Here is a 17,100-nt window from a genome sequence, read left to right as displayed (position 1 = left end):
AAAACTTAACACTTTTTATTTTAGGTCATCTGGCCACATGAGAACAATAAATTGTGTATTATTTTCATACTTTCTACAATATATATAGCCTATATAATTTTTTTTTTTTTTTCCAGGACGAATTAGATGAGACCATCCATGTGTGGGATTCACACGTCATCAGACCATCAAAGAATGACAGAGTACCCAGTGGTCGACCCCGTATCATGTACATGTTTCCAGAACTCTATGCAAGTGATGACCACATTTCACCAGTGGACAGAGCTGACGTATAGTTGTGTCAGATCAACTGCACATTTCGACCAGCAGTGCCATGTGACGCAGATATCTATGACCTCTGCAACATTCTGATGGTGGAGTCACAGCTTCATGTTCCAGCTGATGCTTATCAAGCAGTGGATTTGTACCTGCATTTGAGGAATGAGATAAGATCCGCTCTCTAATGTGACATAGAACACATTTGCATCCATATAACTAAACTGATGTAATGCTTTATTCCGTTACCATCTAAATAATACAATGAAGCACAGACATGAAAGAGAAACTGAGTCTTTATTGAACAATTTTCTGCTTAAAATTAAGTTTCAGTCTGCATAAACACAGTTTTTGAATGAACAAGAACGTGTTTCACCTATTCTACTTGCTCATGCACATGATAACTCCATCCTGAAAGAACCTCACTGATGAACATTAACTTGCAACGGATGCTGTATGTGTGTGTGTGTGTGTGTGTGTGTGTACGTAATGTAACTACATCACAGTTATAACCTTAATCGTTTTCGCGAAAGTGCATTTAACAATAATAGGACACACTTGTCAAAACATTTACTACATTGACTACACAATATCCATTGTGAAGCAGTCACCTGACAGGATATTGTCAAGCTCTTTACGAAACTCAGGGTATGAGGTGTAGGTGCATGGTATCTCAAGCACTGCTCCACATGCGTGTGCTACAGGTCTCCGGCTTAATCCAGACAGTGTATTGAAAGTTATTTCAATCCTGTCTGTGCACAGTACAGTCAATCCTGTGCAGAAGTGCAGGAACATCTCTAGTTTTCTTTGGTCTGTGTTTCTCACGTACCGTATCAGGTAGTTAAGTGCTTCCTGCTCTTGTGGATTTAGACTGTCAGCTGATGGCTTTATCATCTGGACCACTTTTTTGTTAGTTGGCCTCTTGGATTCATAAAGCATCATTAAGCTGTCCTTGGTTATGTGCACTGGCAGGGAGCTGTGAATAATGTTGTGGAAACAGTCAATTATGAATTTGGGTTCTTGAAGAAGAGCTTTGTGGGCCATTTTCAAAATGGCTGCCCGCAAGTTGTGTTGAGAGGGCAGGGAGTGTGAGCCCATTCTTGAAAAAATCTCAAGCAAGTCCTCCTCAACAGCTTCGTCAATGGTCCCCTGTATCGCTTTTTCAAGTGATGCACGCTCGCTCTCTGAAAGAAATCTGGCAAATGACGTCATCAACAGATCTTCATCCACTGAAGTAAGTCCTTGGCAACAGGCAAGAACAAAAGCAGGTGACAACCTGACTGGTATGATTTTGTGGTCAAGGTATCCTTTTAACCACACTCTTCCAAGAGCTTCCCAATTCTTCTCCGAATAGTCTGGTTGTAGTCTGCGTACTCGCTCATCTTCCCCCTCACATTGTTCCAAAAAATTTTCCCAGAATGCGGACTGTGCCTCTCTTGATACCCCATCAATGTCCACAGCTTTCTCATTTATGAATTCCATTTTTAAATGAACACTCAGTACCTTTGGTTCCATAAAGACATTGAGGACATCCTCAAGTATGTTTATCCGCCTCAACTTCACAAGGATGAGCTCTTTTTCAGGTGGGTCTGGTGCTGCTGAAAGACTACTTGAAGATGCAGGCCCATCATTCAATGTTGAGTGCTGCAAGTTAAGAAAGAAGAAACGGAAAAAATTAGGAAATTTGATGTGATTAATGACTGATTAATCCATTGATGAGAAGAAAACGTTTCAACACATCATTGACAATCAGTTGCATGCAAAAATGGTTATGATGATATGGTTCCAGATTTGTTGCTTTTCTGTTTTACCCTGCATGTACTGCTTTTTTAAATGTCCGCATGAAAAAGTAATCTCAAAACATCAGCTTTGTGTGATAGTAGATGAAGTCACGGTTTCTGTAGGTTTGTGTGTAGAGTATTTGTAACAATTTTTTAGCGGCCAACTAGCAACTGCTCTTGCTAGTTGGGAGGCCTAACGCCTTTCTCTTTCTCTCCCTCTTTTTCAACACACACATAAATGGCTGCAGTTTCCTTTAGTGCTACAGACGTCATTCAAACATCCACTTGTTTGTCTCATCAAGGCCTATATTTTACATTTGACAGACTCTTCCAAAAAAAAATCTACATCATTTGCAAACACAGACTTATGCTTAATAAGACCTCTTTCAGAGTCAGCAGATGTCGGGGGCGTTGGCAGAGGACAGGGGTCAATTGCAGGGGTCGGCAGAAGTCGGGGGTCCATGTCAGCCACTGTGGCTCAGTCCCGCCAATGCTACTTGCAGCTTTAATTTAACTTATTATTAACTACTTATTATTGAAACTATTATTCTATATTATAATGGTATAATGCCATATTTTTGCATTACTTTGTTTACAACAAATTATATTATTTTATATTATATTATATAGTATTGCAGTGGCGAGCCGTGCAATTCTAGCCAAGGCCGTCAGCGACGTCATATTTAGTCAACCCTAAATTAAAACAAAATGAGCTTCAACTCTTGTCCAAACTGGACCAATGAACTGAACATTGTGTCCAATTCAATGCACCACAGTATTTAGATTTGAAATTGCAGATGGTTTGGTAACTAAATCTTTATATTCTTCTTCAAGTATTACGGGTTCGCCGTGGTGGCAACTGGATCTCCAGGTTGAGTTCAGTCTTCAAGGTTCTCAGGGCTTCTTATCCAATCACAGGATGCCTAAGTGTGAAGTTCATCTTAAAGCCAGCTAGCCTGACCTTGCCATCGGAGACTCGAGATCTGATTGGCTATTGGAACTAACTGCTCAGTGGTCTAGTCATTATGCGATCGCGTAATTCAACGCATAATCAGTCAAAGTCCGCGTAATCATGCGGCGGTCGCATTTTTCCAAAGACGCCGCACTTTCACCACATAAATCAACGATTTCCGCGCAAAATATGCAAGGTTTGCGTAATTTTATAATCCCCCCATTTTTTGTGTTTACTTCACTCAAGCGCAACCATTTTCCTCCCGTTCCTTTGAGAACGTTATTAAAAAAAAAAAGCAAAGAAGACGAAGAAGAAAAACAAAAACCAATCAAAACCTCAAAGCCTTGGTCTTCCTTTACCACTGTCACAACCCGATCTGAGTACCTGCACGAAGTGAGTCGCGCATGCGCAGTAGGTACGAAAGTGAAAAGCGCATGCGCGGATTTATGAGACGGTTTCCGACGGGTTCCCAATGTGAGTCGCGCATGCGATTAAGAACCAAGACTTTTTCGATATTTCCCGATTTATGACATTAGATTAATATGCGTCGTGCGTGCACCATTTCAACTGGCAAACATTTAACGTCCGTCACATATGGAATCCACTGCGATTTAAAGCATATTAGTAGGTAGAGCTGGAATGTGCCGTCTTTCTAAAAATAATATAATATAATATATGAATAAAAAATAAAAACAACACTTCATCACTCTTTGGTTGAAATGTCATAGTAATAACTTATGTTAATATTAACATATAAATAAATATTAACAGTAGTTATTAATTAATAACTTACGCCCCCCCCCCCTCCCCGACACACAAACACACAGCAACTATGTTTTATGTTTTATAATGTGCGTCAAAATTGTCCTTCAACAAGAAACTCCCCGCAGACCACACAATAAGAGTTGACACTTCTTTTTGGACCAGCCAAGCAGTTTTTCCTTCCTCATAACCGTGTAATTCGTTTGATCACCAAAATTACAACTGGTTACGAAGAAAGACTCTACTCTGATGCCAAAACGCCAGTGAAGCCACCTGCAGGACAGGGCAAAACGGGCAGTTCCACCTCGGCGGTCGGTGCGCTCATCCAAGCTCCCTGCGCGGCACCGGACCCGAATGGTACACTACAAACTCCCAAGACCACCTTGGAAGAAGCTCATCCAACGTAAGCCCTCATCACTCGCTCACTGTCTCAGAGTCATGCGACAACCAGAGTCTGGTTGTTGCATCAGTGTAACCAATAACTGCCAAATTATTTTTGCTAGACAAACAAAACTTTTATATTTCTTCTTTTATTTTGTTACTTAGCTTAAGTTTAGATTTTCTTTACTTAGCCTCTCTCTCTCTCACACACACACGCACGCACATTTCGTTGCTGATTGTGTCTTTATGATCACATTCATGTCATGCTGAACCATCTATTGTTACACAAATAAATGCACATTAAGCCTGATGTCATTGTTTGACTGACTTATTAAAGTGTGGTTCAAATCAGAATCAGAACTACTTTATTTTTCCCGAGGGAAATTCTTTTCCCTCGATCCCTGCTAAGGAGACGGTATTGAGACTGATTCTGGCGTTTTCTGCTGACGTCAACAATCAGACAGCAGGTGGTGCTCCGATCAAATCATTCCATTCCATTTTCCATACCCGCTTAGTCCCGAGGTCAGGGTCACGGGGGTCTGCTGGAGCCTCTCCCAGCTGTCTTAGGGCGAAGGCAGGGTGACACCCTGGACAAGTCGCCAGTTCATCGCAGGGCCACATAGAGACAGACAACCATTCACACTCACACCTACGGACAATTTAGAGTGTTCAATTGACCTCACATGCATGTTTTTGGAGTGTGGGAGGAAGCCGGAGAACCCGGAGAGAGAAGATCGAGGGTTCATGTCCAAGGCTGTTCCAGGTCGGCAGTAACAGGTCAGGAGAAGCAGGCTCATGGTCGGACACAGAAGCGAGGTCGGTTTACCAGGACAAGAACGCGGGACAGGAACGCAAGAAGAAACCAGGGGACGAAACCAGGTTGGGGTCGGCCGGGCAGCCCAGGAACCGCTGGAAGGTCATAACAAAGTTAGCGGACAATCTGGCAACGAGTGAGTGTGGGGACCAGGGCTTATATGCAGCAGTGATGGCAGAGAGAAAGCAGGTGTGTCCAATCAGGTGGAAACGTGCCTCAGCTGCGCGCCAGCCAAGGGCACACTGAACCCAGCAGGCAAGACTGACAGGCGTGTGACAAGAAAAGTGGAAAAGCATCAGAGTTCCCTTCAAAACACCAGATGACTACAGTTCACACTGCCACCGTTTAGTCTGGAAAAACAGACAAACAAAATAGAAAATTCATAAATTGCTCATTAATAATACTAACATTGAAGATCAATTAATCAATACCAAGTCAATGAGGAAATAAGAACGTTTTATAATCATCTGTATAAATCCAAATTTTCAAGGGAGGATTGTAATCTATTTTGGCGGGGGGGGGGGGGGGGGGGGGGGGGGAGTATGGGTTGTAACAAAAAAAAAAAAAAAAAAGAGTTCTGTGCAACATATGGAGACAGACTGACCTTAAAAATTAAAAACTGGATGTAGTGATTAATTGGATGTCAGAATCTTTTTTTATATCTTTTTTTTGTGAGGATATCAGAGAAATGCTTTAGAATGCTTTTTGGAATGAATTTCAACTGGACACCTGTCTTCTATCATGAAACAAGGAATTATTACCCTAATCCCAAAACCCAACAAGGATAAACTTCTACTTGATAATTGGAGGCCGATAATTTTGTTTTGTAATGACTACAAATTACTAGCACATATATACTCTATTAGACGAGGTATGGGTTTAAAAACTTTAGTTGACGAGTGTCAATCAGCTTTTTGTTAAGAGTAGAAACATAACCATACTAGACTGATTCTTGATGTTTTTTCAAGGCTTTTGATACTGTTCAGCATCCCTTTTTGTTGTAAACTCTACATTTTATGGGTTTTGGGGTTAATAGTAAAGGGACCCATTTAAATTACACTGAATTCATAGGAAAATATAATTTACATCGTTCTCAAAGAGAATTCAACAAAATGTATAGGGTAATTCCTCTACCTTTAATTCACCTGACTCAAAACCTGTTAGTGTATAACAATGCTTCAGTATCTCTTCATTGAAGGATGTGTTCTGACAGATAAAAAAAATTCTTCAGTAATGTTTTCAAATCCAGATTGTTCCACGATTATTGTAGAAGGATAACAACGATTCTATCTTAGTAAACTCAACCACATTAAACAAAGCATATTCTAAATTTATTAAATGGCCTAGTTTTGCCTAAAGTTTAAGAAACACACTTCAAAATCATAAACAAGATCTATATGGCAGAATTTCTTGAAAAAAAGATTTAAATATGAGCTGGATCCAGAATGATGACGAAACACTGGATCATTTGTTTTTTCTATGTCCTTTATCTCATTGTTTATGGACAGACATAAATAATTGGATATCACCTAAAATCAATGATGTTCCACATTTTGGATTGTGTTGTATTGTTTTCTTTATGGATGACTTCAATGGTTATGTTTCAGATATTATTAATATCATCTTGTTACTGGGTAAATATATCCATTGTAAGAAATTGTAAGCCCTCCTTCGCTGGATCTATTAAAAGTAGAAAATAATAGAAATAGAAAAATAAATATGGACATTGCTCACTACTCTTTTTAAATGTTCTATTTGCTTCCGAAAGAAAACAACATTATGTTGATTTTTCAGTTTTCGCACATGTTGAGATTTTGAATTCTACAACTCAGTCTCATGCTAAACTATAATAGGACGGTCATTTCAATGACTTTTTGGGCTGTTTGAAGTATCGTTTTTTGGGGGGGGGGGGTTTTGACAAACACAACACAAGTTTTGGTTATACAGACGGCAGCTACAAAGACACACAAACAAAAATAAAATATAAAATGAAATAAAACAAAGGACAATAAGTAACCAAAATAAAAGATTCTTCAACTCCTTCCCTCATAATTCATGAATCACAATTGAATCAAGAAGATCAAATTCATAGGTATACATAAAATAAAAGTCCCTTTATACTACAATTTAAAAGTTAATAGTGTGTTTATCATAAGCAGAGAGCTGACATAGGTTAAACCTCTGACGGTGGTGTAGGAGATGTGGGTTCAAATCCCAGTTGGTACCAGATTACAATTTGAAATTTGGTATTCCACTTCTCCGTCTCATGCTAAACTATGATAGGACGTTGATTTTGATGAGATTTTGGCTGATTAAAGTTGTTCCTTTTTCTCCCATTGCTCCTCCGTCCCACGACGTATGATACGTTTGTCTTATTAATATTGTTGATATTATTATCATCAGCAGAGTAAAAGATTCTACAAGTTTTTCCCACAAAAAAAATACGTCCAGTAGGTGGCACTAAAAATCCACAATTTAAGTGCGATAGTTTCAACTGGCAGCGTCTGCGGAAGCGAAAAGTCAGCGAAGCCCCCACTGAGTCACTCCGGAGCAAACAGATTGCATTCTGTCTCTGCAGTCTGCAGATTTCAAAACTGAAGTCTTATTTTTACTGACCTTATTCAGTCTGAATAATTTACACTCTCGTCTTTTCATCACTGTGCTTTTCCCCTATTTTCAAAATCCAATTTAAGAGTACGATATAAGAGTGCGATATTTCTGCAGCCAAAAAACTGGTGGTACAGTGGTTATTTTCATAATACTCAATTAATTATAGACAACATCATTTGCATTAACATAAAGAACATAGGAGGTCAAGTATTGGGTTGGCAACATAGTAAAAAAAAAGAAAAAAGAAAGAAAATGCCTGAGGTCGGCAATTGGCTATTTTTCATTATTACTATTGAAACTGGTCATCATCATTTTCTGTGAGGAGGTGTCTCTGAGAGAGGAGTTGTCAGCACGAGACCTGGAAATGAGAGCCAAGGACCACAGGAACATGAAGACGCCTGAATAGAGCAGAATAAAAGAAATATGTTATGATTCTATTTTAACAAATGACAAACATGTCACTTTCAACCACGGGGTTTAGCCGACACTGACTGACCTTGCAGGGAATTCAGTACAGTGAATATATACATGCCGGGGATGGAGACGTAGGTGGTGCTTGTAAAGGCCCAGGTGAGACCCAGCACACAGCTGAGGCCCAGCACCGTGGTGCAGTCCTTCACCAGCTGGCCCCCTCTGTCTTTGCACATGTTTCTCCAGTTGTTGCCCCCTTCTCTCCTCAACCTCCGCAGCTTGATCACCACCAGCACCAGCAAGCAGCAGTTAGACAGTACCACCGAGCAAGGGAGCGTCACTGTGGTGGTGTAGTAGACCGGCCGCATCTGCGGGAAGTCGCTGCTCAACCAGCACCTGAAGTGAAACAAGAAGAGGTTGAAAACAAGCACCAAGCTGGCAGAGCTACACACACTCAGAGACACAGGCAAGTTTATTTGTATAGCAGCACGTTTTCAGACAGGATGCGACTCAAAGTGCTTCACATTATCAACAAGATGAAATGATTTAAAAGACAAGAGACCATGTAAAATCAACACAAGGCAATTTAAAATGACAGATTAAAACAATGTCTAAAAGCAACATAGTGCAAGTTAAAACAAAATATCAAAATGCATTAAAATTCAAGCTCAAACTGAAAAAAGAACATGAGACAGTAAAAAAGTAAAAACACTACAACAAACATAAAAGGTGAAGCAGGAGTATAAAAGTTACGGTGCTGGACACCAATTATTGCATCGAAATTGACTCAATAAAAGGCAGTAACAGTAGCCAGTTCAGTTCTCAACAGTGACTTCTGCTTTCTTACATGTGTGCAGTTGAGTTTTGGCCATTGTCATCTATCACAACCAAAGTGTGTTTGCCATAAACACTAAAAACCCAGCAAACCACAACTGTCAGTGTGGGAAGACCTGCGAGAAGCACAGAAAAAAACAATTCAGTTTCACAAGTTCTCTCCAAACAATACATTGGTATTGTTGTATTCATCTAAATTAGTCTTTCGCCTAAAGGGCTATCATCATAACCCCTACTTTTGCACATCTGCTCTTGTTTGTTGTATATATATTGACTTGAATGTTTCTTGTAGCTATTGTAACTCCAGTCATTATCAGTGCACATTGTTTTGAGACCCGGGGGCCGCTCAGCAGCCAAGATGACAGTGAACGGTGAAAGGTGAAAGGGTCTCCCTCCCTCCAAACTCTTCATCATTCAACATACACCATCCAACAACTGCAAAATGCTCTTGTGCACAAGTTTTGACATACACATTCACCGCACTGTGAAATAATAATGTAACATGATGAGACATAACTGTTTTCAGGGCAAATGCATCGCCAGGAAATACTTTCCAGACAACATACAGCGGAGTGATTTTAAAAAGCGCAGTCATGACCATCAACAAAGCAATAGTCGAGTGGAAGCCGACGTCTGATATACATACATACATACACACACACACACACACACACACACACACACACACACACACACACACACATATATATGTATATCTATATCTCACTCAAAACATAAGTTTTCGAGTATTCGCTTCTTGTGTCGTAATGTTACATAACTTTACATTCTTGTTTAATAAGCATGGTGAATGGGAAAGTCACAACCTGTCCAGGAGAGCATTTTGGGTTTCATTGTGCATTTGATTTCGTTTTTCGAGGGGGGAAGACCTGCACGTGCATTCCAGTTGCTCTTAAAGGTCCAGTGTGTAATATTTGGCTGGATTTATGATTTTTATGTATGATTAATGATAGGACACTTTTATACATTTTGGTTCTTTTTTATGTTTAAGAATATACATCTCCCGTGACCCTGAGTTTGGGAAGAAGTAGGTATGTAAAATGGATGGATGGAAGAATAAACGTAGAGAAATAAGGTTCATGCTCCCATTTAGCTGCCATCTTGCACCGCCATATTTCTACCAAAGCCTGATGTGGACAATCCAGCCACCTGACAGCACTTTTTCAAATTTAGGATGCACAATGGCAAGTTCAGGAGGGGGAGGGGGAGTGAAAGACTAAGGCCCTGTCCATACGGGAACGTTGCCGTTTTTTTTCTTTCCCGGGGTCAAAAAAAGTCGCGCCCACACGCTGGCAGATGGAAACGGAACGGTGGGTGAAAACGATGTAATGCGTATGCCACACCGAAAGGTGGCGCTGTTAACAGACGCTGACACAGCCACCGGACCCAAGATATAGAAAGAGGGCGTTTCCACTACACACTAAACACACAGAAAACAAAAACGGCGAGTAGCGGGAAAAAAAGTGAGTCTGAGGTTTTGTGAGGTTGTGTAGTAATATTGCCAACGAATCTTGAAGCGCCTGCGATACAAAGACAACTCCGCTCGCCGCTATCGTTGTTTTTTGTGCCACTGCATGCCGTGTTTTTTCCAGTCACACGACAGTGACGGTGCGATGACGTCATCGTTTTACAAGGAAAAGCCGTTTCCACTGTCCACACGGCAACAATGTGACAACGACAAAACGGCGTTGTCAGATTTTCCCACTCTGGGACCCCTTTTCAAAAAATACCGTTTCGGGGGACCCAAAACGCCGTTGTCATATTGACGAAACGCCGTAACGGTTAAATTTTACACTTTACCGTTTCCACCAAGAAACGTTCCTGTGTGAACAGGACCTAAATGTATCTAAATCTAAAATGTAGACGCTCAATGTTGCTTCTTCTTCTTCGAAATCTCCAAATATTACACACTGGACCCCTAAGGGTTGTGTTCTAAGGCCACTTAGTTGTGTTTGCCTAATGGTGACTTGACTCACCCCACCCCACCAGGCTGACTTTGAGCAGGTATCTCCTGATGTAGATGTTGAACACTCTGATGAGGAGGAGGTAGATGTGGAAGCCCTCCAGGGCCATCCAGCTGAAGGTGGCCAGCAGGGACCAGTGTAAAAGGAGACCAAGGCCCGGGCACACCCAGTTCTCCCAGTTCTCGTTCAGTAGCTGAACCAGGAAGCAGCACACAAGGAAGCTCAGGTGGAGGAACAGCAGCGCCACTGTCAAGTTCATGTGCACACCGATGGATTTGTCCGTAGGCCGACGGCTGAAAGAAATGTCAGTGTCACGGTGTGTTATCTTTAGTTTCGTGGACACCATAACAATTATAAGGGGTCTGAACTGAATTCTTTTGTAAAACCTTTTTACCGTACTAATAGATTGAGGTCAAATTTAGGCCTAACACTGATGAGCCAATCGGAGGCTAACCTAACCTAACCCTAGCTCCTAGGGTTTTTTTCTTCTTTTTTTAAAAAAGTCCCGTCCCAGTTGAGACCCAGGGCAGGTAGTGCTCGCTCACACCAGAGGGAGAAAACTCCAGGCTCGGCACCAAGCCCATAAGATGGTGAGGGTTCAAAAAATTAGACTGCATAGCCTGTCCAAATGAACGTCATGCCGAGGACGATTCCAGATAGGTATTAATTTAGTTTTTTTGTTTTCCAGGTTGGTATACATCTAATTTGATTTTAATGTTGTTTTCCAGGTATGTATTTTTCCTCTAACTCTTCCTTTCCCGCTCATCCTCCGCCCAGCCACATCCGGCCCGCTGCTTGTCCCTGTCCGGCCCGCGTGAGGCCTGTCATAAATTACGCGATCTACCCATCGATTGCGAAGGTAGTTCGGCTCGATCGCATGAAGAGAGAGACTTTAGCGCGACTCCCAATGTTGTTATTTCCCTCCATATCCATAACCTCAGTCACAATAACCACAGCGTATTTGTTTTATTACACTTACTGTGTACACTTGTAAATGATCAAGCTGATGATCGTGAAGACGACGGACAGAGCTGATCCAATGTAGCTGATGTAACTTAGTGCCATGAAATCACGTTTTGCCACACTTGAAACGGGGTTCTGCAACAAAAGGCAACCACAACTTATCATCATTAGATTTTTCATGTATGCATCTATTGGGATGATCTTTTAACATCATATTTATTTCATATCAACAGATAAGGGGCAGGCATTTGATAGCTTGCACATTCAATGCAAGGGACTGTTGATAGTTGTTCACTTCAGTGTTGAAATCTTAATCTTCCGTTGAGGTTAACCAACAGATGAAGTGAGCCCAATGTTTGTCAACACACCGGGAGAATTGGGACTGGGTGATTTTAAATCAGCAAGAGGTAGAACAGTTGGTTCCTGACTTTAAAAAATACAAAATGGACAGTATGTTTATACTACTGCCACAAGGGATAACTATTGGATTAGTTGGTGTTAAACATTGGAGGCATAGCTGCTTTAAAAAAAAAAAAAAAAATTAAAAAGACCCACATCTGCTGTTGCATGCGCACTTTTTTTGTGGTGGTATTGCTTCACCAGTTTCCTGCGCTTTCTTTAGCCTTTTAAGGTCATTTTTTTCCATTTAAATATATTTACCACAAGCACAGCAAAGAAGCTCAAATGGTTGCAAGTGCAAACAAATTCACTCGCAGTCCGGTTGGTGTCACAGCCGTCTGTGATCCAAAAACCTTTTTGAGAAAAAAAGAAAGAAACAAAAAGAAACACATGAAGAAATAATGAAACAAATCTGAAATTACAGGAAGTTGTGTTTTATCCCCCACCTGTCCCATTCTCTAACCCTGAATCCTGCCAAAAAACACAAGTCCCCTCCTCCATCTGAAACACAGTGTTAAAAAGGTAAATAACCGGAGAGCAGAAAGTGGATTGCTTCGCTGGTTGGAGTTACCTCTGGCAGATTGTGTCGGAAGGTTAACCTGACTGGGACCAAGAGGTTTTTTACAGGATGTTCGCCGACCCTCACCACCAGGACCGACTGGCCCATGACGGAGCCGGACCTGCGTTTGAGCTGGGCAGCCTGACCTTGGTCACTGCCTTGATGTGGATCCAGCTGAAGCAAGAGGAAGAGAGAGCGAGAGCGAGAGCGAGAGCGAGAGAGAGAGAGAGAGCGAGAGAGAGAGAGAGAGAGTAAATGTCATATAGAGGATACAGAGACTGCGAACATGGGTATCATTTGTAACGGATGTAAATGTAAAGAGCTTTGTGATGTGATAGTGCTCTTTCCTTGGCCCAAGTGTCATGGAACGATTCAAAGGCTCTTCAGCAGTGGTTTCCAACTGGCGGTGGACGCTCAGGACAGACATCATTTTTGTGACCCAGTTTTGGGTAGCTACCCGCCAGTTGAGAAACATTCTCTACACAGTCAGACACAGTGTCTTTATACTACAGTTTAGTTCTTTGGATGACTATTATTTTATTACACATGTTCCCTTGTCAAGCTGGTAGAAATGCAAATTGCTCCTGGAGATCATTAAAGTGTCTATCTATCTATCTATCTATCTATCTATCTATCTATCTATCTATCTATCAAAGAAAAATATGTCAAATGATGCGGGCCGGTGCTTTCGAACCTGGAACCGACTGCTGTTGATGACAGTGGCCACCACGGTGGTTTGTCCCTTGTCGACTCTTCTGGTCCTTTTGAGCGCTGACAATGGGATGAACACCCTGTGCTGTTGGCCCACAGCCACATTCAGAGTCTTCAACACACACAGGGAAGAACATGCCAAGTTTGTCCAAGAAACATCTGGCTGTTAAACCTCAAACGTTCCATAACTATACATTATTGTTTCATAGCATTGTGAATGGGAAGGTCACAACTTGTCCACGAAAGCATTTCTGAGTTTGTGCATTTGATGAGTTTTTTGCTGGCGGGAGGTAGATCTGTACATGCAATCACCCACTCTGACTGAGTTGTGTTGTACAAGAGGAGACAGTATCAGTATCTAGGAGCCGGATGGAAGTCATCCAGGATGTGGACTCACCTCCAAGGACGAGTTCAACGACAGGCGAACAAAGTGTGGGTTGGAACGTCCTCTTTGGTCACAGGTCAAAATTTTGTCCTCATAACATCTACACACACAAAAACATACACACGCATTGACTGGAGTTACACAATACATTGCCATTAACACACACATATGGACGCATGCATATATACTGGCAGTCATTGGTTGACTTTTCTATTACCGACCTGGTCCAGACAGAGTCTTCTTCACACCGCACAATGGCATCTTCACAATAATCTTAAGGATGAAGGGGCAGGGGGAAAAAAAGGAATGTGGGGGGAGAGTCAAAATCAGTAAGACACGACTTTAAAAATGACAGATATCCCTTGAGAAAAGGGCAGACAGCAGACAGCTTCTTCACCCTTTAGAGCTATTAGAGCTCGGGACTCTGTCATCAAGCCCAACACCCAACACCCATAATCATGTAAATTCAAATGTAGTTACTATATTATACTATATTGGATTATATAATATGATATATAGTAATATTTTGCATTCCATGTTTTGCAACTCATTATATATTAAATTATATTATATTATATTATATGGTATTGCATAACACTTCAAACACCCTTATCCATACTTGCCACTTTTTAAATCTTTTTAACTTGTATTTTTGTATTTTTGTAAAAAAAAAAAAATAATAATAATAATAACAATAATAAATGATCTAACTACCACTTGTCACTTTTTAAATTCCTTTTTTTTTTTTTTTTTAACTTACTTTATTCCGCGTAGTGCACAATCACATTGGGTTCTGCCACACCAACATTACACTGCCATGTAACGTGATATTGTGACCATTACAAATCTAAAAGCAACTAAGAGCAGGTGGTAAAACTTGTGTGAACTACTCACAAGCTGTTTGGATATCAGGAAGCCAGAAGACTGTGAGGAGGCCGAGAACGATCCACATCGTGCTGCGCTGTGACACTGGTCACACTGTCGTCTGTCACCGTTTCCCTCAGAGATGAGTTTCACATCCACATCTCGACCAGCAGAGGAGGAGCTAGGACCGCTCACTGCTTGTTGACAGGAAGTCATGTGTTTCATGTGTGGGACTATGAAGTCTGACTCTTTTGTTTGTTTGTTTGTTTGTTTGTTTTCTGCCCAACCTTTTTTGGTTTAGATTTTTTTTTTATTATTGCAGTGTCACAGATATAGTGCCAAAGAAGCTGCATCTTCATCAGTAGCTCCATCTCATTTAGTCCAGGAATTAGCACAGGCTTTCTGAAAATAGACTGAATAATCAACGTATATGAACGTTTCAATCAAATCTCCAGCAACTGTAGAAGAAGAGTCAAGAGGAAAGAGTTTTCCAACAGACAGAAGATTTGAAACAACAACTATGTAGGTGGTGCCGAGTCAGTAGCCAAAACTGGAAGTGGCACCCCAGCAGCACTGGTTTCCAATGTCATCACATACACTGGAAATTTTGTGACGTTCTTTTTGAAGTGCGGTGAAGAATGAGTAACGATCAACCAAGGAGGAAAACAAAAGTAGAAGTTACAAAAATCTAGCTGATGAAAAAAAGCGCAACTTTATTTCTCAAATATTTCTCTGTGGTGACAAACTGCGTCCAGCTGAGTATTATCGTGATGTTTCCTAACTGCTTTCAATTTCATTACAGTTTGTTCTTGTTACGAAGTAGCAATATATCATACTTTGCATTTATTTCATCAGGATTCACTCTGAACTCTCAACTGTTTGGACCGTGTTCTGTAATGTCGTACAAAAGCTGTACAAAAGTACAAACCAAACTGGCCGTTTGCCGACCCGTCCTCTGAGACATTAAGGAGAACCAGCCAGAAGTTTCAATATACAGTATACATACATACATACATATGTTTTGTCATTGTCTTCACTCCCACAGTGTTTTAAATGTCCAACATACTAGCAGATGTGTGATGCTCTGACGCACACAACAGGGTCATCGTGATCACATGACGTGTCCCAGTTTTCAATCGTCGACTGGTCTAGAGGCTTCTTGTGAGATGAGCAGTGAGTCAGATTTCATTGAAAAAGGTGTCGTTTCTAAAAAAAAAAAAACAGGAACATGCGACTTTCTGTTCATGTTTATACTTCAACTGATGTTTATCAATAAGTCAGTTATTCATTCAATAATAACGTAATATCACGGTAAACTTCAGTTCCATAATCATCTAAAAAAATAATCCTTAATTCTTAATTCCAAGAAAATAGCACCTTTATCATACTTTACCTCATGAAATCTGTGTGAACGTTACCACACCAGTACATTGCTAATCACTGAGAAAATTGAAATATGCATCTTAAGTCATCAGTTTGTTTGGCATTTGAAAACAAAATCCAGCTTCTCTCCCAGCTAACTGAATCACTCAAACCTTTGACCTCCACAGCCCCAAATCTCCCCCTGGTTTCAAACTAGACTTAAAGTCCAGCTGTTAAAGCACATTTGGTTACTGCTTTAATTTCCACTGCAATTTCCCTGCCCCAAATTTTATTGCATGTCAAATTATTGGTTATGAATTGATTGATTGTCGAATGCTCAACAATTGAAAATCATTTGTGAACTGGTGACTTGTCCTACATCCTTGTGAAACTGCAAGTCTGTTTCCAGGTCTGCGGCAAAAGAAAGTGACGAACATAACTCATGCACAACAACAACACGCCTACACCTGTTATTTATCTGAAGCTTATTCATTTCTTTATATTGCAGGCCTCCTTTCAGGATAAGAATAAGAATCTTCCAGCATGTATCAATGGGCATATTTGTACATTGGTTATTGTTGTTGCTATTGTTGTTTTGTTTTGTTTTTTTCTTCTTCAAATTTGAAGACTTTTCGCTGCCAATGTAAACAAGCAGGTTATTTCTTCATTCAGTTACTCTTGAGATAATTCCTGCAATGTAGAAAACTCCTTTCTCTTTTGAGCTTTCTCATCTTCTCCATTCAGTACTTATGAAGCACTCAGGTTGGGACAGTTCAACACGAAAAATATAAAATAATTTTAAAATTGACGAAAACTTAAACATTGACCCTAATATGTCTGCAATCTGCAGACTAAACGTTTTGAATGTGAACAAGACTAACAGTCCTATTTCTACATACACAAATTTGTAGTCAACCATAACTAAAGCTGCAACTGGTTCTTCATTGCACTATGCAGCACCTCCAAAAGTAGAATTTCCTGTGAGAGATGGTGATTCGTTTTTCTTTGTGGTTGCCCACCTGTGACACTGACACGATGTAAGCGTGGCAGGATAGGCGGAGCTGACCTTAATTGG

The 17,100-nt window shown here is 40.7% G+C and overlaps 1 protein-coding gene across 1 annotated transcript; it reads right to left on the bottom strand.

The window, feature by feature from the left end:
• Positions 1 to 6,857: 6,857 nt before the first annotated feature.
• Positions 6,858 to 14,903, bottom strand: LOC142889648 (adhesion G-protein coupled receptor G5-like). The gene is made up of 12 exons (XM_076028439.1): positions 14,694 to 14,903; positions 14,021 to 14,072; positions 13,812 to 13,899; positions 13,398 to 13,526; positions 12,716 to 12,877; positions 12,591 to 12,645; positions 12,406 to 12,497; positions 11,762 to 11,880; positions 10,795 to 11,075; positions 8,814 to 8,916; positions 8,052 to 8,362; positions 6,858 to 7,953 (listed from the first exon to the last, which is right to left on the bottom strand). Exons 1-12 carry the CDS (start codon positions 14,749 to 14,751, stop codon positions 7,829 to 7,831), a joined length of 1,575 nt encoding a protein of 524 aa, XP_075884554.1. The 5' UTR covers positions 14,752 to 14,903; the 3' UTR covers positions 6,858 to 7,828.
• Between the last annotated feature and the right edge of the window lie 2,197 nt (positions 14,904 to 17,100).

This window comes from Nelusetta ayraudi, unplaced genomic scaffold, assembly GCF_046127955.1.
Source record: "Nelusetta ayraudi isolate G7.1 ecotype Tasmania unplaced genomic scaffold, CSIRO-AGI_Nayr_v1 ptg000023l, whole genome shotgun sequence".
Taxonomy (NCBI): domain Eukaryota; kingdom Metazoa; phylum Chordata; class Actinopteri; order Tetraodontiformes; family Monacanthidae; genus Nelusetta; species Nelusetta ayraudi.
The sequence above is the reverse complement of the archived record's forward strand: the minus strand, read 5'-3'. Positions and strand labels throughout refer to the sequence as shown.

What these genes read in the sequence shown, in the direction of transcription:
- LOC142889648 (XM_076028439.1), bottom strand. Translation starts at nt 14,751, where the DNA reads ATGTGGATCGTTCTCGGCCTCCTCACAGTCTTCTGGCTTCCTGATATC. An exon ending in TCCGACACAATCTGCCAGAG is followed by an intron (nt 12,646 to 12,715) that starts GTAACTCCAACC and finishes ACTGTGTTTCAG; the next exon opens with ATGGAGGAGGGGACTTGTGT. An exon ending in AGGGTTAGAGAATGGGACAG is followed by an intron (nt 12,498 to 12,590) that starts GTGGGGGATAAA and finishes TTTCTCAAAAAG; the next exon opens with GTTTTTGGATCACAGACGGC.